The 25,872-nt window shown below is 37.4% G+C and overlaps 1 protein-coding gene across 1 annotated transcript in view; it reads left to right on the forward strand.

The window, feature by feature from the left end:
- The window catches only part of ANXA10 (annexin A10), a 35,307-nt gene that overhangs the window by 110 nt on the left and 9,325 nt on the right, over positions 1 to 25,872 (forward strand). The window contains exons 2-6 of the mRNA XM_045019651.1: positions 4,210 to 4,294; positions 11,718 to 11,812; positions 17,564 to 17,677; positions 19,229 to 19,319; positions 20,191 to 20,270. Of these exons, the coding sequence (XP_044875586.1) occupies positions 4,210 to 4,294; positions 11,718 to 11,812; positions 17,564 to 17,677; positions 19,229 to 19,319; positions 20,191 to 20,270 (465 nt within the window). The remainder of the gene's footprint in view (positions 1 to 4,209; positions 4,295 to 11,717; positions 11,813 to 17,563; positions 17,678 to 19,228; positions 19,320 to 20,190; positions 20,271 to 25,872) is intronic.

Raw genomic sequence — 25,872 nt, forward strand, 5'->3', positions numbered from 1 at the left:
TTACACCAGTTGAGGGTCAGGTTCTTTGAAATTACCATTGGCCACCACAATGTGGTTGTCCTCCCTCTCCTTTGACTAACTTTCAGTGAATATTATAAAGCTCTGAAATCCCTTGGTCCTGTATAAAAGGTTTGTAATTGTAACATACAGAAGACAATGAGGAATCATTATATAGTCACCACATTGGAGTCAGGCCTGAACTTGTCCAAAGTTCAGATACAGCATTTGGCTCAGACCTATATCTGCATTTTATGAAGATTTGGGGAAAAAACAGATGCAATGAAGTTTTGTACATGCGGGAGCCCCAAAGACTTTCAAAGCCCCAATGATCTAACTTACAAAAAGTGCTTCAGGGTGGCTTTCAGAAAATAAAGTGGTCCTGGCAGAAAATTGACATTCAAAGCTTCAGATTATAAGGACTGGGGATCCACGTCTTACAAATAAGACGGGCATTTTCTTAAAGAAGCGCAGTTCTTTTTTTTCTTTGTATTTCTTTTCATAATACTAGCTCTGAATTAAAAGCCAGCCACTGAGTTGTTAGTATTTCAGGGCAGGTCAGTGACTTATTGTATCTTGGTGGAATTCTGGGTCTGCTGAGAAATCAGTCAAAGTTAAATGAGAGCTACAATGACCAGCTAATTAGGAAGTGGACTCTGACACAAACATTTGTATGAGATAGAAGCCAAGATCAAAGCTAAGTACTGGGTGAGGTAATTTAATATTTTGGAACGAGCTGTTTGCTCAAATTTTATTCTAGGATTTTTATTAAAAATGTTTTTCTTGTACTATGTTTTCTAGAAGGAGTTGCCTTGAAGTTACATATGTAATTCTTTCCATTTAAAATCATTGTTCCTTTGATTTGATGGTAATGTAGTTTGGCTGTTTATTGACTTGGATTTTCCTTACTAACATTGGGCCTGGTATACTGAGCTGAGCAGTACCTCTTAAGAGGCCAATTGAGGAAATTTAGCATATGCAAGGATTAGGCCTGTTGTCAAAGATCCATAATTTATATTGTCTGGTGTTTTTCTGGACAAGAGTACATATGCTTTATGCAGTCCCCATCTCTGTGCTCATGATCACCCCTAAGCCATATGCTAGTAATTGTTTCTTTTCTACAGAAGGGACTTAAACCCATTTTGCTTTGGGAGTTTCAAGAACATGTACTTGTGAGCACAAATTATTGATGCTCACTATATCTCAGTTCTGACTGACAGGTTATATCTTTTGAAAAAAGTTCTTTGTAAAAAATTAATAGTCTCCCGAATGGTGGAAACCCATTAGTAGAAACATTTAAAAGTAGACTGGACACAGTGAGAAAATAGATTGAAAGGTACAATTTCTTAATGAAGAGAAGGATGGTCTAGGTCAGTGATAGGCAACCTATGGCACACGTGCCGAAGGCGGCATGCAAGCTGATTTTCAGTGGCACTCACACTGCCCAGGTCCTGGCCACCGGTCCGGGAGGGCTCTGCATTTTAATTTAATTTTAAATGAAGCTTCTTAAACATTTTAAAAACCTTATTTACTTTACGTACAACAATAGTTTAGTTATATATTATAGACTTATAGAAAGAGACCTTCTAAAAATGTTAAAATGTATTACTGGCACACGAAACCTTAAATTAGAGTGAATAAATGAAGACTCGGCACACCACGTCTGAAAGGTTGCTGACCCCTGGTCTAGGTGTCCAGTAGGTCTTATCCCTCTCTAATCACTATGACCCATGTCCTCATGTCTGCCACAGCTTTTGTTGGCTCACTTGGAGCTCTGGGGCAGACATAGCAAGTAGAGATGGATAAGACCTTCTGGACATCTAGACCAGCCTTCTGTCCACTAAGAAATTGTTCCCTACAATCTAATTCCTCACTGTGTTCAGTCTACTTTTAAATATCTACTAATGGGTTTCCATCATTTGGGAGACTATTGATTGGCCTAAAAAGGTGTTTGTTGGGAATCTTTCCTTTTTCTTAATTTAATTCCATTACTACTAGCTATCATATTTTGCATCATGCCAAACAATTCCTCCCTATTTAATCACACCTTTCACATTTTTGCTGACAATTGTTTCACTTTGTATAGCTTGGCTAAACAGTGAATATGTTTAAGCCCCAGTCCGGCAGCTGGATTCACATGAACTATTGTGCCCATATGGAGCACTATGAAGGTCCATGCTGTTCCATACAGGTACATAAATTAGTCATGAAAATCCAGTGAGAGCACCACTACCTTAGTTATTTTAATCTTTCCTCATAAATCATGCCCTCTAACCCTTCCATGTTTGTTGCTATTCTTCTAATCCCTCCACTATTGACTTCACGTCTGAGATGATTTTTTTTTTAAATAATGGAGATATACCTACCTCCTAGAACTAGAAGGGACCCTGGAGGGTCATTGAGCCCAGGCCCCTGCCTTCACTAGCAGGACTAACTACTGATTTTGCCCCAGATTCCCTAAATGGCCCTCTCAAGGATTGAGCTCATAACCCTAGGTTTAGCAGGCTAATGCTCAAACTACTGAGCTATCCCTCCCTGGTCTGTGATACTTCATTGATATTAGTCATATGACCTCTGTATGGCATATAAAATGGTTGTTTCTATTTACCCTAGAAGAGTTGAGATTCAGAGATGGGTGTGTGTAGTGAAAGAACATCAATACCATCATCTGTGACAGACTTTCACCTCTGAATCACAACCTTTCTTCAAGGGTAAATAGAAACAACCATTTTATATGCCAGGTCCAGTATATTCACTGTAACTGAATCTCTGCAGGATAACCTCTTTTCCCTTAGAGGCTGGAGAATTAGGCAGAGAAAAATAACTTCAGCGTAAAGTAGGAGTAGCAGTTTCACTAGATTTTGTAATTTATTTTCTATCACATCTGCCTATAATATAAATTATGTCTATATAACAATACATCAAAGAATCTCTGCAAATTTTTCTCTGTACTGGACACTATGGAAATACCTAGACAAATTAGATTTAGATTGTTTCCATTGATCTTTCACATTCATCTTGAGATATCCATAAGCCACATCAGTCTAATGAAAACATCTTCTCCACCAATCTTAAAAACAAATTCCATGTGCATGCCATAGGTTACTGATCTATTGTGAGTGCTAAATTTAAAAGACCTGTTGAATCTAACAGACTGGAATTAATTACAATTTCCACTTCTGAAATTATTTTTTCCAGTGTGTCCATACTTTTGGTGGCTTATTTAAGCAATAAGACATCTGCTTGATCTTAAGAAATTTAAACTAAAATGGTTTTCTTGTGCTAAGTTTGAATGTAAGATGCTGTTTAGTTGCCAACTATTTCTAAAACAGTGAACCATGTATGTCAAATTTGCTCCAAATGTTCTACCATTTTAAAGCTGGACAGAGAGCATTGTAACTGAATGCAAGTCGTGTTTTTACTTTCTCCTACTGCCAAAGGCAGTTTTAAAGCCCTGGAACTCTGTACTAAACAAAGGAATATCTTTATTTGAATTCTGCTTAGGACATCCTATTTTTTTTATAATCCTCACAACTATATTTGAATGGTGCTGTTTTGTTTAATTTTTCCTCAACTTGAACTTTTTTGAAAGTGGCTAACTTAAAGCATTGCTTTCTGATTCAGCATCCTTCAAATAATATTCTAACTTTTTCTTTTTAATTGCTAAAAGTGTTTCCCCTCATGTTTTTCAGGTGGGCCTGAGACTAACATCAAACATATCTGAATATCCTTTGTCCCCTTTTTCTCTTTATACACCTGCCTCTTGTGTACTTAAAGTAAACAAATATCTTTCTCTAATCTCAGGTGTTATAGTAACTGTAGGAGCTATTTGCGACAATAGGTACCCAATTTTCAATGGAAATGTGATCATCAAGTTGACTGTGCCCCTTTAATGAGGTTGGAATGCAAGGATTAACATAATATTATTTACTGGTCACTTGTGAAATATTGCTTTGTAGCCTCATAGAAACTAAAGTATGTGTTTTGAGTGTCAATGGGTTCGAAAAAAAACAGGTTTGATGCCTGATCTTGCAACCTTTACTCATTACAGACATAGGTTCCAGAAGGCTTCAGTGCTTTACTCATTAAAGGAAGGACTATTCATATGAACAAGGGTTCCAAAATCTGGTGGTTCATTCATAATTCTGCTGATGACATCTTGTATATAATTAATGATCAGTTACAAATAACACTCTCTCTTTTCCCCCTTAGCAGATACAAGGAACAGTCTTCCCAGCTCCAAATTTCAACCCAGTTATGGATGCCCAGATGCTGGGGGGAGCCCTACAGGGAATAGGTGTGTATCCTGACTGACAATTCCAAGCCATCTCTTCTTTCAGCCCATCCTTGGAAACACCTTTAGAAAAAGAACAATCATAGAAACAGGCATCAAGCATGGAAAGAGATAATCAATGATTTATTTAATTGATTTTTAACTAAAAATCATAAATCACTGACATTAAAAGAAACTCTGCAATTGCAGTGGAAGGAATTAGAGTATGTTCAGGGTAGACACAAGCCTACAACAACTTAGTCAAAGCTTTTGGGGTTTTTGTACTAAGCTTCCTTTTCCTAAAGGTTATATTTTATTTCACCTGCACTCTTGAGACAAAAGAAAAGTCTCTTAATTATGACATCTGAAATTAGCTATTCTCAAAGGATACTGGCTTTTAAAATACCAATCATGTCTGGAAAAAAAAATGAGACAAGATTACATTATTGATTCCTCTTGAGGAATAGCTAATCTATGGACTGAAAGCAAAAACCAGACAAAATTGCAGTTCACCAAAGCATTTTTTCTCTTCAGGTTTTTGTTTTCCTCTTTGGGTATTGTTGATATTACTGGGGGTCAGTATATTTAATCTTTGAATGAGACATTTTCCTCATCAGGATAGCTGTCTGCATGGAAAGCTTTCAAATTCACCCTGCTAGGCTTTTTATGAGTATTAAAACTAGGGCTGCCAAACAATTAAAAAACTAATCACAATTAATTGTGAGGTTAAAAAAAATCAGGATTAATTGCAGTTTTAATTGTACTGTTGAATAATATATCATTTATTTAAATATTTTGGATGTTTTCTATGTTTTCAAATATATTGATTTCAACTACAACACAGAATACAAAGTGTACAGTGCTTACTTTATATTTTTTATTACAAATATTTGTACTGTAAAGAGAAAGAAATTTTATTTTTCAGTTCATCTCATAAAATTACTGTAATGCAATTTCTTTATTGTGAAAGTGCAATTTATAAATATAGAATTTTATTTTTTACATAACGGCATGCAAAAATAAAACAATGTAAAACTGTAGAGCCTAAAAGTCCACTCCGTCCTACTTCTTGTTCAGCCAATCGCTAAGACAAAGAAGTTTGTTTACATTTATGGGAGATAATGCTGCCCACTTCTTAATTACAACATCACCTGAAAGTGAGAACAGGTGTTCGCTTGGCACTGTTGTAGCGGGCATTGCAAGGTATTTACATGCTAGATATTCTAAACATTAGTATGCCACCTTGATGCTTCAACCACCATTTCAGAGGACATACTTCTATGCTGATGATGGGTTCTGCTCAATAATGATCCTAAGCAGTGCAGACTGACACACGTTCATTTTCATCATCTGAGTCAGATGCCACCAACAGAAGGTTGATTTTCTTTTTTGGTGGCTTGGGTTCTGTAGTTTCTGCATCAGAGTGTTGCTCTTTTAAGACTTCTGACTATATCTTCCACACCTTGTCCCTCTCAAATTTTGGAATGCACTTCAGATTCTTAAACGTGGGGTCAAGTGCTGTAGCTATCTTTAGAAATCTCACATTGGTACCTTTGCGTTTTGTCAGGTCTGTAGTGAAAATGTTCTTAAATCGAACAACATGTGCTAGGTCATCATCCAAGACTGCCGTAAATCAATATATATGCAGAATGCAGGTAAAATCACAGAGCAGGAAACATACAATTCTCCCCCAAGGAGTTCAGTCACAAATTTAATTAATGTATTATTTTTTTTAATGAGCATCATCAGCATGTAAGCATGCCTTCTGTAATGGTGGCTGAAGCATGAGGGGTATATAAATGTTTAGCATATCTGGCACTTAAATACCTTGCAATGCCCATACAACAGTGCCATGCGAATGCCTGTTCTCACTTTCAGGTGACATTGTAAATAAGAAGTGGGCAGCATTATCTCCCATAAATGTAAACAAACTTGCTTGTCTTAGCAATTGGCTGAACAAGAAGTAGGACTGAGTGGACTTGTAGGCTCTAAAGTTTTACATTGGTTTGTTTTTGAGTGCCATTATGTAAAAAAGAAATCTACATTTGTAAGTTACATTTTCACAATAGAGATTGCATTACAGTACTTGTCTGAGGTGAACTGAAAAATGTCATTTCTTTATCTTTTTTACAGTGCAAATATTTTTAATGAAAATAAAACTATAAAGTGAGCACTGTGCACTTTGTATTCTTTTGTAATTGAAATCAATATATTTGAAAGTGTAGAAAAACCTCCAAAAATATTTATAATACATTTAAATTGGTATTCTATCATTGTTTACTAGTGTGATTAAATCTTATGGAGATAAACAATTGCTGTGTTGAGCACTACCTTCAAGGATGGACAAATCACTTTCCATTATAAACAAACCTCCTGAAGTAACTGTTCTCTGAAAAGTAAAAACAACATACTGGATTTGAAACTGCACACTTCTTGAGTCGGAGGCTACATCATTGAAAGGAATGGGAGCTTTGCTATTGACTTCAGTGTGCACAGGATCAGACCCCAGATGAGAAATAAAATGGCATCCATCTCATTCATGAGAGCCAACAGCCTGCCATGTGGTGAGGAAATGGTGCTCAGCTGATTAAACAAGACTTAATCTAATGTATTATCCATTGTAAATCTACTGTATTATAGACTGAGGACATTCTATTCAGAATTTGTGGTTATACTGTAGAATGTTTTATTACCATGATCAGCACTTGGTAACATAATACAGGCCATAGTTCTTGCAGCTAGTATCAAATTTGTCTAAACAGAACCTGAGTTAAAACTCATACAATAAAATCTGCGTAGTCCCAAAAAATCAAGAATTCATTCAGTATAATGCTAAAGAACCTTAAAGACTATCCTCCAGCACCATGCTACCCATCACTAAAGTTTCCATTCAAAAACTTCTGTGGGTTATCTGCAACTTTCACTTAAACACTTTGGTTTTTGACATTTGAGAAGCTAGTTATTAATCAACCATTTTTCCAAGTCAGATGCAATATGACAATTAAAAGCATTTCATTAATGGACTTGCTGGTATAGAGAATCATCATATCAGTTGCATAAAGTAGTATTTATAGAAGGGTTATAAAGCTGGTAATTGATTAAAGAGAATACTGAATGATAATGTTACTAATATGGATTTAATGTTACTAATGAGAAACTACATCTGGCAAACTAATCTCATTTGCCCATTTTTAATGCTCTGAAATGTTATTGAAGAAACAACCACTAATTCATGTAAGTGCACCGAAGATGATCAGCAATCCGAACATATGTAACAAAAGTAAGGTACATTGTAGCGGATACTCATATTTCATCCCTCACAGATTCAGTGAAAGTGTTAAAAATAGATGGAAATAAAAACTTACCTGACATCTAGCTACCTTTATGCATTTGTGTTTCTAATTGAATGGTAAAATCTCCTGGAAATAGTCTGCAAATAGCATAGACAGATATTGAGTTTTCAAATACATTTTTCATCAGATTCCATTTTCAACTAAAGATATCCTGAAATATTTTAAGTTTTCATTTAAGTTAGTCATGGTTTTTGTTGAGCTACAGGCTCAATGAATTTTTTTCATGAATTTCAAGAAATGAAAAATTTAAGGTTTTTTTTTGTTTGTTTTTAAGTAAAATCTTTTGGTGAAAAAATCAAGTAATTTTTAAATCAGCTCTTTGTAAAGCTACCACTGTTCCTTCCAGTCCCTCACTGACTCATTTCTAGTGTGATGCCCACAGAACCTGTCAACTGACCATACCTAAGTCAAAGTCCACTGGGAGACTCACAGTTGAAAATAACGTTATGATTGTAATGGTTCCCAATTTCAGAACCACTGCAACAAAAATCAGATTATCTGCTGTGGAGAAAAATGTTTCTCCTGATTTGCATTGTAGACTTGGTCTTAGAATTTTAATTGCATCGATTTATGGAATGTGATATGTTTTCAATGCTGACAATGCTTGGTCAAGCATCACAACTTTAAACTGAGCACTGAAATGAGTCTGACACAGCAATGAAAGAGAAGCCTTGAAAAATGAGTAGAAAACCCATTTGAAAAGCTTATGAATACAATAGTGGTACACTTCTGTGTATAGACCAGATTCTCTGCTGCACCCAGAATCTGCTAGGCATAGCAGAAAAGAGTCATTTGCAACTCCCTGATCATGAGGCTGGTGCTACACTGGTCCCAGTCCCAGAATTCTTCTGAGCCGACTTAAGGCCCTATTAAGAAAAACACCTATTAGGTGTTTAATTTCAGACATTGTGTCCTATTAATTTCACTAGGACTACTCATATGCCTAATGGTTCCTCACCAGCTGAGGACTCCCCACACGTGGAAAATCCAATTTATGGGGCCGGGATGTACCAGGAATAATTCCAGGGCAGTCAATGGAATTATGAAAGAGAAAAATGGAAGCTTTTGTAGCTTTTGCCCCATGTTTCTTGGTTTCTCCTCAGTAACTTTGAACAATGTTTTTATTAATATGCAATCAGTATGACTACTAAAATTCAAAAGAAGGTAAAAAATAATTCATAATTAATTCACTTATTTTGCCTTTATCTCCTAAAAGACAACTCCTGATAATTTGATATGACCTGGCTTTTTAATGACAGTCCCAGGACAAAATCGTGTCAGGAGTAGAATTCCAAGGAGGGTGGTAGTCAGGGGCGGCTCCAGACCCCAGCATGCCAAGCGCGTGCTTGGGGCGGCATGCCACGGGGGGCGCTCTGCCGGTCGCCGGGAGGGCGGCAGGCAGGCTGCCTTTGGCGGCATGCCTACGGAGGGTCCGCTAGTCCTGTGGCTCCGATGGACCTCCTGCAGGCGTGCCTGCGGAGGGTCCGCTGGTCCCGCGGCTCCACCGAAGCCGTGGGACCAGCGGACCCTCTGCAGGCACCCCTGAGGGAGGTCCACCGGAGCCGCGGGACCAGCGACCGGCAGAGCGCTCCCCGCGGCATGCCGCCGTGCTTGGGGCGGCGAAATGTCTAGAGCCACCCCTGGTGGTAGTGACTTGCACAAAGCTGAGGTTTTAATACTCTTATATTGATGGGCCAGCTATCCTTATCTTTATATCAAAAAGCAGCAACACCCTGGAAAGAATAATTAAAATAAAAATACAAGTTATGTAAAGGTCTTTACAAGCTAAACTGCACTTTTAAATTACCTTTTTAAATTACCTGTTCTTGAAGAACAGACAACTGCTTAATAAACTCTTTGCATGACCAACAAGTTACAAATGGTACCCACAGAATGTGGTCCTGTCATCTTTGTCAGATGTGTGTGTAACAGACATGTCAATATCTAGGTCAAACCTTAAGTCAAAGTATCTTAGGCCATTGTATTAAAAATGCAAATATGTATGTATTATTGTGGGATGGCATGTAACTTTTTAAAGGGGAGACAGGACTAATATAAATACTATGAAGTGTTATGTGCTTCAGAGGACTCTTAAAACAATAGACCAGACAAGGCTGAACTTTTGGTGAGTGGGGTTCCTAGGAAATACTTTGGAAGAGCGCAATGCAAATTATTCACCTTATGGGCTTTTTTTTTTTTAACTGTGCCTTAAAGATAAGCCTATTGTCTGGTGGATTACCTATTCATGGTCTCTTCAAAGGCCCAAATTAGTTAAAGGAGGGAATCACTAACTCATGGGGGAGCTAGTTCTAAGTGAAAGCTACTCCCCACAGGAAAACCCTGTCTGGAGAGTTTGAAGAACTAATTAGAGGGGGGTGATCTCTGATAGGCTTATTAGTATTCATATAAATTCTCAGTTTTAATGTTTTCTCTGTAATGCTTTCACCTTAAGAATAAAAGAGCTTGCTTAGAAAAAAAATGGAGGTAACTTCTAACTACTGGCAATTACAGTGTTATTAGTCTTTGAAAAGCAAATAGAGTGAAGATGCTGGCCATTTAGGCAGCCTGGCTTACTTGGGGATAGTACAGTAGAGGCAGGGAACAGTTCAGCCCAGAAATACTCCAGTCAGAAGGGAGATGTGCACGTATCCGTCCAAGAGAGATGACAGCAGGGGAACTGAGAGTGGATGTCCTTACTGGTCCATGCAGGGGGAAGATAGGTGCAGTTACCCTGAACTGTGACATATACTGTGCCTACTATATGTTAGGGATGCAGCAGATCAGATTGCTTTTCATTTATTTTTATTTAATATTTGTACTGTGGTAGCAACCAGAAGGCCCAATCAGGATTGTGTCCCAATCAGGATTGCTGTACATACATACATACAAGACATGGTCCCTGCCTTCAAGAGTTTACAATCTAATTTAAGATAAAAGTGAATGTAACAAATGAGATGGAAGTAGAAGAGAAAACTAGGGTAACAGCAATATGAAAATGTGCTTAATAGGCTGTGCTTAAAGTAGACTTTCCCAAATGACCTTCAGTAATTCCAAACTATTTATGCTCCCACTCAGTGTCTGACCCCACACCACAAAGATTATTAATAGTAAAGGTTTGGTTTAATAATTGCTGTTTAAAACAATATTTTTCCCCTGTGTAAAAGGAAGAAACAAGGACATAGTATTGTGTTGTTTCTTTTTACACAGGAAAAAACATTTTTTTCATGTTTTCAGCAGCAACAGTTCCTGCAGATCTTTTTTTTTAATATAAGAAACAACAGATGAATATGGCTTATCTCCACTAAAATCAATTGAGCTCCACCAGGAATGAATTTGTCCTGGGAATGTCATTAGAAAACCAAGTCATATCAAATCATCAGGAGTTCTCTTTTGGGAGGTAAAAGCAAAATAAATGAATTAATTGTGAATGATTGTCTATCTTCTTTTGAATTTTAGCAGTCATACATTGATTGCATAAATTTAGCAGGTAGCTCTAATCACCAGTTACAAGCTAATGAGCATAGATAACCTTCTTCCACAAAAGTAACCCTTGGTCCTAATGCATCATTCAGAAATCAGTATTAATAAATAATCCTTCAACATCTTATTTTAACCTGTCCAACTGAGCACCTTATTCAGCAATTTTACAACCAATAGTCCCTCTGTAAATAGCCATTCCATTTGGAGATCAATAACTCGAAAATGACAATTTAGTCAGCATTGTTACATGCAAACTCAACTTTCCAGTCCTAGCTATAAATTCTACCCAAATGCCTAGTTCTCATTTGATGAAAGCCTTTATCCAATTTTACTGATGTTTTCAAGTCCATTCCCCTTGAGAGTATGGTAATGCACCTGATAATAATACAGATTTCTTGACTATTTGTCAGTAGTACACCAGCAAATGAAAGGTATATAAGCATGATAAATATTATTGATGTTTGTAAATACCAATCTGATATTAATCTGTTGATTTTTTTCTGCAAGAAATGTGGTTAATGCATTTGAACAAAACACGGTGTCTTACACTTAACAAACAATGATAAATATAAGTAAAAGTTTAATTTAGGCATTTTGTCTTGTTTCCTTTCCAGGTTGTGAAAAGGACATGGTGATTGATATTCTAACACAGCGTTGCAATGCACAAAGACTTATGATTGCAGAGGCTTACAGGGACATGTATGGCAGGGTATGATATGGTTTTGCATATGTCCACACTTATAACCCTCCTGTACTTATTGCTGTTGGCCTTTTCTTCAGGTCGTTTTCTGGGACCCAGTCTCTGGCATGAAGCTGTATCACCACCTGATTGACAGACAACTACTTTATTTATATGACTATCAATACCTCTGCAGGTTTTAGACTGTCAGTTATCATTTAAATGACAGTGGAAGTTAAACATCTGTTTAGACATAAAGAACTAAGAAGGAAACGAGATGGAAAGTTTCTTCTCCCACAGTTTACTCACTATGTTCCTCTACTGATCTTACATACATTCTTTAGAAATACCTCTATCTTCCCCTCACCCAGCTTCTCAAATATAGTTTGTTCTCCTGATTACAGTGTGTGACTTTGGGCATTTTACTTAAACTCTCTTTGCCACTGAGTACCCATTGGTACAGTGGAAATAAGTTATCTGACAGAGATATGGTGATATGTAAATAATGTTTGTAAGGTGCTTCAGAACTTGTATGAGATCAGATCTGCTCACATCCAGAAGTGATGTGGCACAATTTTTGTGATAATACACCACCACCACCACCAATTTTTATACTGAAATATACACACACACACATGCTTTTCAAATATGAGAGGACAGGAGCTTGGGTAGCTTTTGTCTTCTGGTCAGAGTCTATTTTTTTTAATATTATGTTTAAATTGATTAAAAGCACCTACCAGGAACATTAGCATCTCTTATACATGTCAAAGGAGGCAATATTGCCTAGTGGATAGAGCAGTGACCTGGGACTCAGTAGACCTGGATTCTATGCCCAGCCCTATAACTGACCTGCTAGGTACCTTTGGGTAAGTCATGTTGTCAGTTTGTGCCTCAGTTTCCCCATCTGTAAAATGGGGATAATGATGCTGACTTTCTTTGTGAAGTGCACAGAAATCTACAAATGCAAAGGGCAATGCAAGAGTCAGATTTTCTTATTATATAGAAAAACACACAACTAATGAAAAATCCTATGATTAAACTGACCAGATTCCCCTCAGTCATAATCGAAATTAGCCCAATAGCTTGAGTTAAATCCAATTTCCCTGAACTCTGGATCACCCAATCCCCCTCAATCTACCAGCTCACAACAACCCTGAGAAAAGAGATTCTCCTTGAGAAGTGTCTTGATATTTATAATGGAGCTTCTCAGGTATACAGGGGCCGCTGGGAGGGTGTTCTCCATAAGCAGAACTTAACTTTTGAACTTATTCCCTCCCTGATCCAAAATTGCCCAAGTCTGTTAATTTTTATATAGGTTGCAAAGCCCACCTGTTTTCTGAGACAATGAAGGGATGGAGGGGCAGAAGGAGGGCTGGTATATATGGGTAGAGGGGAGAATTGTTTGAACTTTATTTTCATGTTTAGTTGGTTATTTTCATGCTTTGTAGGAAGTAGGGATGCTGATTTTGTCTGGATTATGATATCTTTAAACAAAGGTAAAGAAGGATTTTTGTGTTATAAATCAAAATCAATAAACTACCACTAAGCCATAGCTCATCTCACCTTTCAACTTCTGTTGTTCTACTTACATTTAATTGAAATCACTAGATCAGTATGTACATAAGTGAATTCTATTACCTAGATATCTTTACTACTTTTATGCCTCCTACCACCATACATAGTACCTGAATACCTCATAGTCTTTAATTTGTCCATCTTCACAACACCCTTGTGAAGTAGGTAGTGTTGTTATCCCCCATTACCAAAAGGGAACAGAGACACAGACACTTACACAAAGTCACACAGGAAATCTATGGCAGAATCTAGGTCTCCCCAGTTGTAGGCTGTATCCCTAACCACTATACCATCCTTCCTCTCTAATATAACTGTAGTAATTGCCATCAAAGAGTTATCTTTTGCCAACACTTAACTACACAGTTACCATAAATTCCCTCAGTGGAGTGAAAACTGTGGTAATCTCAGACTGTGTGTGTGGTAATAGTTGGTAATTGAGGTTTAATTATTTCTGCTGTACCAGTTATATTTGGGATTGAGCCAAGACTTTTAAAAAACCAAATAGCGTTATAGGCACTGTAACAACTTTTAGTTGTATTTTGTTAAGAAACTGAGCTACTCTGATCAAGCTAATCTCATTTCAGGTGTGTGTACAGTCCACAGCAGAAACTCTGTACACAGCATTTCTTTTAATGAAGTGCTCCTCTGATATTTTTCTGGAATATTACTTGCAACTGGAGCTATCATTATAATAAAATTAAAAAGTTAGTGATATTTTATTTTAAATTACTGAAACTATGGGTAACTGGGATATAAACCTATATTATTTGCAGAAAGAATTGCCAGTTCCTTTTTAGGAGATGTAGTTCACATAACGTGGTTTGAGATATTCTGTATTAATGGAGGATAATTCCGGTTATGTCTACTTTATTCAAAAGTTTGGATTTTCATTTTAAAATCCGGAACCAAACAATAAATAAAAGAACAAAGAATAGATTCCTCTAGGTCAATTTTACCTTAAATTCATCCTTCTTTTCCCACCTCCCAGGAGTAGCCTCTTGGCCCTGTAACATTGATGGCTGCAGGTCTCATGATAAGGGGGAAACTGGAAATGTAAAGGAGAATCTCTGCTTTCATTTTTAAAAGAAAGTTTCTAGTCCCTTTTACAGTGTAAACAAGTTGCTAATGTTAAAAGGAACAAGCAATTGGATTCCATTTCCGCAGCAGAATGTGTGGGGTATAGAAGAGTGTAAAGATTCACAAATTAAGTGAAATTAGTCAGTTATTGGGAGCATCTTGCTAACCTTCCCAAAAGGGTCTGCTACTTCTCCACATCCTCCCTCTCTCTTCCTCACCCTCTCTCTTCCTCTCTTCTCTGGTTTCTAGCTCTCTCTCATGGGACATGTTCAGCTCTAATATTTTTTTTTTTTTTTTTAATTCATCAAACGGACTACTGTATAGACACTAGTATATCGACTTCACATATTTAGACCTCTGTCTAGATCAATTTTTAATATGGTAGTTATTGTGCTTTCAATAGGATCCTGTTGATAGTGACACTAACGTGAATTACAAACTGGAAATGGGGCAAATTAAAAGCAGAAATGGATAAATGCAAATGCTGAAGTTAAATACCTTCTGAACTGGCTGTTTGATTCAGACATATCCAGAAACTTAAGCGATTTCTTCTTACAATTAGCCTTTAAGAATTTCTCAGAGACACAACTGGAAATTTTTAATAATGACAACTTAGATTTGTTTTTTCTTATTTTTCACTACTTCTCTTCATTCTACCCTGGTTCTGATTACAGGGGATAATTTTTAATTAGTCTCCATTTGTATTATTAATTCATTATTAATCCATATGCCCACAGGCATGCTGTCAGTAGTAAAATGTCTTAATTAATTAATTTCAAGTCTATGTGTGATTTAGTAGTTGTCAAATGTATCTAATGCGCAGTCAGGGAAGATTACATATTGTTTCTTCATCATAAATTCATTTTTTAATTTGTATGTCTCCTTCCTCATTGCTACTCTGTTTACTAAATTGATTAACCACAGGATATCTGAGTATATCTTTAATTATTCTCCTTCTGAGAGATAGAGAGGCTTTTGCATTAACTATGTTGTCATTTTCAGTTATAGTTTTTCCACCATCACCATGGATCTCTTGGTAATGAAAAATCTTCACCAATACACAAAAAAAGTATTTAAGACAAGTTGCATTGGAAGAAACATCCTTAATGCTTTTGGTTCAGTCCATCAAAAGTGAAGTCTCTATCTTTGGACTGAAAGAAGATATACATGGGGGAGGGGGACAGGGACTGGCTGGGTTTTTGGGACTGGAGTCCATCTGATCACTGATTCAAATCCAAGCTCAGGCCAGTAGGAATCTGGGCCCAGGTCCTCAAAGGTATTTAGGCTCCTAACTTCCACTGATTTCAAGATCAAGGCACCCCTGCAATCCACAGAACCCTCACTCAGTTGGAGCCAAAGCTCACTGCGTAAATTTCTACAGTAAAAACTCACTACATGCTTTATCTTCTGCCACAGGCCAGCACCCTGGCCTCTCACGCCTCAAGCCGGGCAAAGATAGATGGTCTCTTGCCCATCTCACCTGCAAAGCCTGATCTGGTAGCTGTGCTCTGAATAGGGCTCACTCCACACCAAAGAGCTGGATGGAGGAGGAGTTAACACCCTCCCTTCTAAGCTTTAGCCCCGTACATTGGACATTCAGCTGGGATGTGGGAGACTCCAGTTCATTTCCCCCCTCTGCCTGAGGGACAGGAATTTTAACAGGTGTTTTCCACCTCACGAGTACCCTAATCGCTGGTCTATAGAGTTATTCTCACTCTCTCTGGCCTAATTAATACTTAATTATTTAGTACAAAGTGGAATGGCTTCAACAAGAGAGACTGAGATACACCCTCTAGTATTCACAAAGTATAGCAGATGAAGGGTGCTGGAAAGTAGGGAAAGATAAGCAAAGATAAAACCTTCCCTCATGTTGCCCCTCTGATCAGGGACAGCTTTCTTGCCATTTTAGGTTCCTGACTAGCCTCCATCTCTTCTCCCTGACATATGACTAGAGGAATTTTTGGCTGAAAGATTTATTTCGATCATAAAATGTTTATTTGTCAAAACAGAAATGTTTTGTAGGAAGAGGTTAGATTCAACAAATTTTTGTCAAGAAAAGTTCCTCAGGTCCAGGATGGAATGTCAGGGAGGAACAGGACTAAGAAAGATTATAGTCCTGTGGTTACAACATGCCTCTGGCCTGTGTAACAGAGTACTTGCTCCAAATCAGTGTGTCTCTAGCTCAGTTTTGCTGCTGAAGCTGTTACATTTTGTATAAATAATTAAATATTGCTTGAGAGAGTGACTGACTATAGCTTAGTGGCTAGACCACTAACCAGAGATGGAGGTTCAAGTTCCTGCTCAAATGCAGAGTTAATTATTTATGCACACCAGAAGCACTCCAGCAAATGAGACTGAAAGAGTGGGAAAGCAGACTAGCCAATAGTCTGGGGGTTAGAGTACCTAAGTTACAAAAACTCACGTATAAGTCCCGCTCTGCCTGATTCAGATCATTCCAGGCAAGTACCATAATCACCAGCCTTGAGGCTCTCCTATTTTTTTTTTCCCATTGGGTAACTTCAAAAAGGTCTCAGTTTCATCCAGATGTGGAATGAGTCCATTTTCAAAATCTTGACAAGTTTCACTGGCTGGGAAAACTGTTTTCTGTACAGCTCTACATATGATTACAAACCTACTTACAAATATAGTTGAGTACAACCCATAAAATATAGTCGTGGTGACTTCACACAAAAGCTGTTTGCATAGGCACACCTAAAGGTCTGGGTTCATGAAGATTTGCATACACAAGTTGACAGAGAATGTTTCAAAGCAGATTAAAGACCCTTTTAAAATTTGGCCCCAAATGTCTTTCCTTACCAGTGTCAGTCTTTTCCATTTCTTAATATTTGTTTTTTTTTCACCTATGTTCTAATTAACCATAAGCCAACATTGCTGTGTTCTTTTTTTTTCTTTATGTACAGTAGCCTTACCCATATTATCAACAAGGATATGCACAGTTTCGAGAATAGTTTTTGTTACTTAACTGTAGCCACAATCCAGCCTGCAGGGTTCATCTTTTTATTATATCACAAAAAATAATTGCTAGTTTTTATTTTTAATGCTTTCGGTGATTAATATTCCACTGCACAGCATGAGTACCACACTAATCCTGATTATCTTTTTTCCAAGGATTTGATTATGGACCTGAAAGAGAATCTCTCTCATCACTTCAAAGACGTTATGGTTGGCCTGATGTATCCACCTGCATCCTATGATGCCCATGAGCTATGGCATGCTATGAAGGTGCTTGTCCAACTCAAAAATACTTAGACTATTACTTATAGGCACAGATTACAGCAATTCACATCTGTTTAATAGATTCTTTGACATACAACTGAATGATAAACTGTTAAAAAGGCATTTCTCAGTTTAGTGGGAGAGAAGAAATATACAGTACTATAAAATGTACATGTATTTATATATTAAAAGCAATATAAATAATCTAGCTTTAAAAATACAGCAATCATTTAACAGATGAATATAAACAGATAACTGAAGAAAATAACATATTTCTATAGTATGGTTTGTTAACTGAAATGTAAGTGCCTGATCCGGCAAACGCTTAGACATGTTCTTAGATATGCTCATAGGAGTAGTCCCATTGAATCTTTCTCATAAGGCTAAGCACATGCATAAGTGTTTGCATTGTCTGCACCCTAATACTTACCTTACTCTTTTATAAATCAATGACTATCTTTTAACATTTTAATTTCATTCCCATTTTCAAGGCTAGGAACTATTTTATTGTATTAAGCAGTCATTGCCACCAAATAAAATGAGCACCAACGTTGTCATTTTTTTAACAGTTGATATCAAGGCACTTTTAGAACTACTGGTGTATTTTTAAAACGATGGTTAGCAGTGAGATTATTATAGCCCATTAGTAGCATCAGAAGTACTATTTTTATCATTGACCAGGATTCGCAAATCTAGAATTTTTCTGCATTTGAATCAATTCTGTGCTTTTTTACACTCTTGTACCTTAATTGTGGCGTCAATGGGATTACTCGGATGCTTAAAATAATGCACATACATAACTCTGCAGAATTGGGGCCTGGCTGACATATTCTTCTCCTGTTCTAAATGCAGAATTCTCATTGTCATTAACAAGAGCTGTATGCACCTATGAAAAGCAGTATATGTAGCATCCATTCACCTGAATTCAAACTCACACACTGAAGTCAACAACCTTGTGGGGAAATGTAATGATTTGTAATCCTACATGGTATGACAGTAATGAAGAAGTACTTCATGTAAAAATCAAGTACTGTTGTAAACATTCCAAAACATACTTCTAAGTAGTTCCAAAAAAGAGAAACTGAAAGCAGAGCATGTTATTGATGTTCAGATATATTTCAGATTGTCTAAACCCCTAGCACAATTAGGGACAGCATGCTTAGTACATGCATTTAATTCTTTACAAAGCCCCACATATTTAAAAGGGCTTTATTGCTCCCTAGGAATGAAATTCATCCCAGTGCATTTTCTCTTTTGGTAGGGCACTGTCTCACTCTCCATGTTGCTTTAGCAATAGGACACTTCACATGCTTAACTTTAAGTGTTAGTGTTGGAGGTTCAGTTCTAATACTAATTACACTGAAGCTAATCAGTAACCCTGAAAAGACTGGAATCAGTACTCTTATTAATAGGAAAATAACCCATACAAATAAACCATGAACTCCTCCAACAGAGACTAGCATTCTTTCACTGTCCTTGACAAATATTACACATTGTATTGGAAGCCATTATCTCTACTAGTAATGACCTTGCTTGTTTGCTATTTTTTCCTTGCAGGGAGCAGAGATGGAAGAGAACTGTCTAATTGATATATTAGCCTCAAGATCAAATGGGGAGATTTTCCAAATGAAAGAAGCCTACTTAATGCGTATTGTTTATTTTATTTCATTTAAGTATACAGTAGCATAGCCTGCAAGGGTGCAATTCTGACTAAAAGTGTTCTGGATATAGTTGCATGACTAACAGAGCTAGACTTCCAAAGATGAATTCTTAAAGCCAATTGTTTTCCCCTCTTTCCTTGTTTCAGGATAATTGTACATAAAAGGCTGAAGTAAAATGTATAAAACAAGTTTAAATTTTTAATGTACAGTATTAGCATAAAAATATCTCAGTATTTTTAGACATTCATGATTCTGTGATCTTTGAAATGTCTCTCAGTCCACAGACTGATATTTTTGGACTATAACTTTTGGAGGAAGATTCAAGTCTTTAAAATCTTCAAAGAGAAGGAGAGGGTTTGGTTTTTTTGTTGTGGGGTGCTTGTTTGTTTGTTTGTTCTCTATCTTATAACTATCTCACTAATTCTACACTAATTGTCATTTTAGGCTTGAACCCATGGTCACTGTTTAGGTAAAAATCCTATTAAAGTCACGGAGATTCTTGCTAGCAGTGGGGACTACAGACCAGATCTTCTTAGGTGTTTAGGCACCTAAAGATACAGATAGGCACCTAATGGGATTTTCAAAAGTGCATAAGCAAGTTAAGTGAATTAGGTGCCTAACCTGCTTAAACTCTTGTGAAAATCCCTTTGAAGATCTATCCCCACATGATTAGGCCAATTTATTCCTCACTGCAGAATGAAAAGTGTTAAAAGACTTGCAAATGTCAATATACTGAGTATATTTTTTATTCTTGTTACTCATCACTGTTTGCAAATCTTCACTAACATTATTCAGAGAATATTTGTGTGTTCTACAAATTATACATTTAACATAAGTTTGTTGTGGTTTGCACCCCAGAATACAACAATGATCTTCAACAAGACATTTATTCTGAGACTTCAGGCCACTTCAGAGACACACTTATGAACCTCACTCAGGTACTGTACAAACTCAAAATATGTTTTTCATTTTTTAAAAATGCAGAATCATCTTCTAATATTGCTGAAGGACCCTCAGATTTTAAGTTGGCTACAGTTAAAACTAATCCATGCTCAATATGGTTGAAAAGCTACATTTTTAAAGTGGCAGCAAAAAGGGGAATTTGAATTCTTTCATCTGCTTTCACTTTGGCTTTAGAATGCAACCATAGGTCAATTGAGTATTTTATTGAACGAGAATCTGAAAATCCCAACATCTGACCCTATACTCAAAAAAGCGAGTATCTTCATATCCAAATGAGATTTTCTTTCACAAGTTTTCTTCATTAGTAGAGTGTACTGTTCATATTACAGTTTGTATGTCACATAGAAAAATGGAGAAATAGCTGACCTGACTATGCAAGAAATTATTAAACAGATCTTTATAGTCCTTCTGTTTTAAAAAAAAAATCATGTTCTTTGTGCTGAAGAAATCTGCCAGACAACATGCTGTTTACACTGTGGTGGTACCTCATGCAGGAGGATTGTCAATATTATTTACAAACTTCCTGATCCTGTAAAGTGCTTGAGTGCTTTTTGTTGGGATATGGTCAATTCTCATTGAATTAGGAGACTCTCAGCAGTTCAAAATTGGTGATCAACTCTTTACAGAAATCAAACCCTAAAATATTGTGCCATAAGGCAAGGGACAGAGGAGAAATGGGGACAGTAATTACTGTTATCAAAAAGACACAGAGGGGGAAGATGCCTTCATGCCAGTGGCCTAATTAATTTTATTTGTATTTCAGGAGTTATTACATCTTACACATCTAAATATGTTTAGCGTGAAAACTGAATTAGGGACTTTCACAATATGGATCAAAAGCAACAGGTGCACTGTCAGAAATCTACATGTACCTTTGTACTTGCATTTGTTTTTACAAATAAGTACACAAATGACTGTTTCCACATGGAAAATGGAGAGCTGCAGTCACAATGGGTGACTGCACAGTTTTGTGGTTGCTCCTGGACCCGAAACTTTGACTCTATATTTGTATTACATTAAAAGAAAAAAAAACCTCCTACATTAAAAGAACACTAAGGTTGACAAGTCAACCAGCCAAAAGTTAGGAAATACCAGGATTAAGGTTTCCTGAGAAACTTTATTTTTGCTCCCTTGTACATATGCATTATGATACAGTCTTATTGCTGTTTTTTCCACATGACCCCTTCCTCATTCAGTGCACAGGATGGACAGTGCTCATTTAATAAGCATTCAGTATTTCTCTTTATCCTGATTATTCAGCATGTAGCTGCATGCATTATTTAGTGAGTACTATCAAGCCCTGGACATCTTTGAAAATTTTGGTTTACATGACTTTCCTAGTACTACATAGGAACTATGTGAGAGGCAGGGAAAGTATCTAATTTTTCCAGGTGCCATTCAATTGCTTTAACCATAAAACCATCTGTGACAGAGCATGGGGATGAGTACTTATGGAAGACCCGGGGGAGGGTAGGCGCAAGTCCTGCCCTCATCTAAAGGCTCCTCCACCAGCCTAAGAGGAGAAAGTACTGAACCCAGGTCTCAAGTGAAATCAGGGACAATTGATGAATAACAGCAATGGGAGTGAGGATAGGGTTGCCAACTCTGACTGAAGCTATTCTGGGAGATATTTTTCCAACATGACAATGTCATTTTCTTAAAATATCCTATTAAAATCTCTGGGATTGCTTTCAAGTCACCGGGAGATTGATGTAAATTCCTGGAGACTCCAGGCCAATCCTGGAGGGTTGGCAAACCCAAGGGAAGGTCACAGGGTCAAAAGCAAGGAACCAGAAGGAGACACTGAGCAGAGAACACCAGACAGCATCCACTGTTCTGCAAAGGTGTCCAGGAAGCCAATGGTTTTAGCCCAGAGAAACACTGCTCGGACATGTGATCTGAGGGAGGAGCGGAAATAGGACCCACAGTCACAGAGCACCTCCCCATCCAGCATCCTCCTCTTGATATGGTGGATGGCCACCTTGGCCAGCGCCAGGAGGAGGTTGATGTGGAGGTCTCATGACTTTGTGGGGCAACAGCTGGGCTGTGGATAAATCAGGAAGTGCAGAGAACAGTGCAGCCATAACCATAAGCCAGAAAAGGTGCTGTAGCCTGGCGCACTCAAGATAGATGTGCACCAGGGTCTCCCTCATGCCACACAAGGGGCAAGAAAGGTGAACTGCACCAACTACATGCCCATGCTCATGGCTCCATGAACAAGCTGCCAACTAATATCCCCAGAGGGCCACAAGACCAATGTGGAATATAGTCTGGCCCACCAGAGTTCCTCACCCTCTACTGGTGGTAGGAGTTCCCACAAGTCAATTGCAGAGTTGGACACGAGGGTGAGGAAATGGCGTGGAGCACAAGCATGTACAGCTGTGCATTTTCTCTTATTTTATTTTTTTAAAATCAGAGTAGTACACAAAGACCCCAGTCAGGATTGTTAGGTGATGTACAAAAATATGAAGGCCTGTCCCCTGCTCCAAAGAACTTTTAGTCATAGTAAGTCTTAATGATGAAGGCCATGATTCAGCATGATTCTTAAGCATTTTACCCAACTTTAGGCACATAAATAGTCCCAATGAAGCCAAGGTGACTTCTCACATGCTTAAAGATAGGAAAGTGCTTTCACATTTTACTAAATTAGGGCCTAATTCAAAACCATGTAATTTCAGGCCCTTATCCTGCCAACATTCATTCATAATTTTACCTACAAGAATAAAGGGCACTACTCATGTGTGTGTTTGCAGAATGGGGGCCTTGTTTGTACAGAATCTTTCATACAAACTTTGGGGGATATTCTCAGTGGGTGTAAATCAGCATCGCTTCATTAACTTCAATGAAGCTATGCCAATTTTTAATACCTGATAAACATGACCAATTCATACCAGCTGATGAACTGGACCATTATCTCAAAATGCTTTGCAGAGTTAAACAATAAATAACAGCACATGGTCTAGCAGGGAGGAATGGAAAAGATAAAAAACATAAGTTCAAGGTTGAAAAGGATGATTTCTGATGAGGTTCGAAATGAGATGGGGAGTGGATGACAAGGAGAGAGAAAATATGTATGTTCCAGATGTAGGCACTGCAAAAGAGAGACGTTTTCCTTCTAATGTTCAACAGATTTTCTCACTCATTCAGTGCACAGGATGGACAGTGATGAACTCTTTGCCACCCGAAAAAGACTGCATAATATCTTAGTTCTTACCCTCATTAAAGCCACAGCAATTTTGTCTTACAATCAGGACAAATACAAAACATCCTGCCCTATAATCTGCAGTCCTCATTATCAAAACACATTGCCACAAATATCCCCAAAGAGGGTGACGGGGGATCACCAGATAGGTAGGATCCCACCAGCTACTCATCTCAGATTCTGGAGCCTAAAAAGAGCTCTGGAGAACTCCAGCTGCACTGCTTCATACTGTGCTTCTTTGTAAGTTGTTAATTGTTATCTGTGTGTGAATATTACCTTATATATGTTAATAAAAACAATTGTAGAAAAGTCAGATGGCACTTAATTTAAAATATTATTCTTTTTATAGTTTCTCTTTTGGATAGTCTTGTAGAATAAACTGGACAATGCTGTAGATTAAAATAGAAAATTTGATTCTTTCTACCTATTTCTATGTAACTTATAGAAAGGATGTAATTCTGTATCAACAGTGTCAAGGTTTCCTCCCCCACTCTGAACTTTAGGGTACAGATGTGGGGACCTGCATGGACCCTTCTAAGCTTAATTCCTAGCTTAGAGCTGGTAACACTGCCACCAGCCAGAAGTTAGTGTCTGGCACACTCCCTGTCCCCCCAAAACCTTCCCTGGGGAACACAGATCCAAACCCCTTAGATCTTAACACAAGGAGAAATTAGCCATTCCCCCCTCCTTTCCCCCACCAACTCCTGGTGAGTGCAGACCCAATTCCCTGGATCTTCAAACAAAGAAAAATCAATCAGGTTCTTAAAAAAGAAAGCTTTTAATTAAAGGAAGAAAAGGTAAAAATTATCTCTGTAAAATCAGGATGGAAAATGCTTTACAGGGTACTTAGATTCAGATAGCCCAGAGGAAACCCCCTCTAGCCTTAGGTTCAAAGTTACAGCAAACAGAGGTAAAAATCCTTCCAGCAAAAAGAAGCATTTACAAGTTGAGAAAAACAAAAATAAACTAATCCGCCTTGCCTGGCTACTTACAAGTTTGAAACATGAAAGACTGATTCAGAAAGATTTGGAGAGCCTGGATTGATGTCCCATCCTTCTCTGTCCCGAGAGCGAACAACAACAACAAAGAGCACAAACAAAGACTTCCCCCAACCAAGATTTGAAAGTATCTTGTCCCCTCATTGGTCCTCTGGTCAGGTGTCAGCCAGGTTTACTGAGCTTCTTAACCCTTTACTGGTAAAAGAGACATTAACCCTTAACTATTTGTTTATGACAAACAGTTTCTATTTTTTTATGTTTTCTATAAAAATGTATTGGTTTACTCTCTATTAAATTCTGGGGCCTTCATCCTGCAATTGATAGCACACACGCATTTATAATACGGGTCAATGGGGCTCTGTGCAGAAGTGCCATAATTACAATACTGAGGCCTATAATACTTTTCCATAAGGAAAAAGCATACATATCTCTCACCCACCCACCCCCAGCACCAGCACTAATCAATGGGTAGTGGCAAAAGCCTTCTGAGACGTAAGCTTCTAGAAGGCTTAATACATCCTAATTAATGTAAGTACTTGGATTGAATTATAATTATCCAGAATTTTAATATGACATGAAGAGTTGATTTATTTCCCCCCCACACCCACCCTCGCCAGGTTTTGGCATGGATATGAATTAAAATACCATCATTTTCTGGAATTTAAAAATAAGAATATTGATGCAGTTTGTAGGATTATCTGATCAAACAATGCCAAGAATAGTCATTAAAAAAATTAACTGTAGGATTTTTTTGTTTATGTAGAGCACTGCTGCTCAGTTTTTATTGTCCACTTGTCATATTTTTCCAGTTTCATGTATTCAATCAGAGGAAGTCACTCCAGCATAATTTCCTTTAAGCAATTTATCTTGTCACTAAGAACTTCATTCTTTGTTCTGTGCAAATTCTTTACAATTTAATTAAAATGTGAATTAACATATTTTCCAGGCAAGAGTTGAAACCTGGTCATTCTAGTAGTTGGCAGACAATACATAATTTTAATCCTTACTTTCACTTTTGTACAGAATGATTGTCAACTCCAAACTAAAGTAAATTGCTTCAAAAACTTATAATTAAGGCAATGATTAAGTGCTGTCTGAGACTTATGACTCCTGCAACCTGGAATTATTTGTATCCTTACACTATAATTATGATTAAAAGGAGTTATTCTAAACGACTTTTCTTATGTTACAACTAAATATATCTGATCCTAATTTATTAACTAAATCATATCTGCTTGGTTTACAGAACTGCAAAGCCAAAAGAGCTACGGGAGAATAAGTTGTATTCTATTTTGACTCATACATTATCAAAACTGTCAGGCAACTTCTCAATCTTGAATCTTAATTATAGGTGATGATGGTAACATGCAGTATAAA

The sequence above is a fragment of the Mauremys mutica genome, chromosome 5 (assembly GCF_020497125.1).
Source record: "Mauremys mutica isolate MM-2020 ecotype Southern chromosome 5, ASM2049712v1, whole genome shotgun sequence".
NCBI lineage: Eukaryota > Metazoa > Chordata > Testudines > Geoemydidae > Mauremys > Mauremys mutica.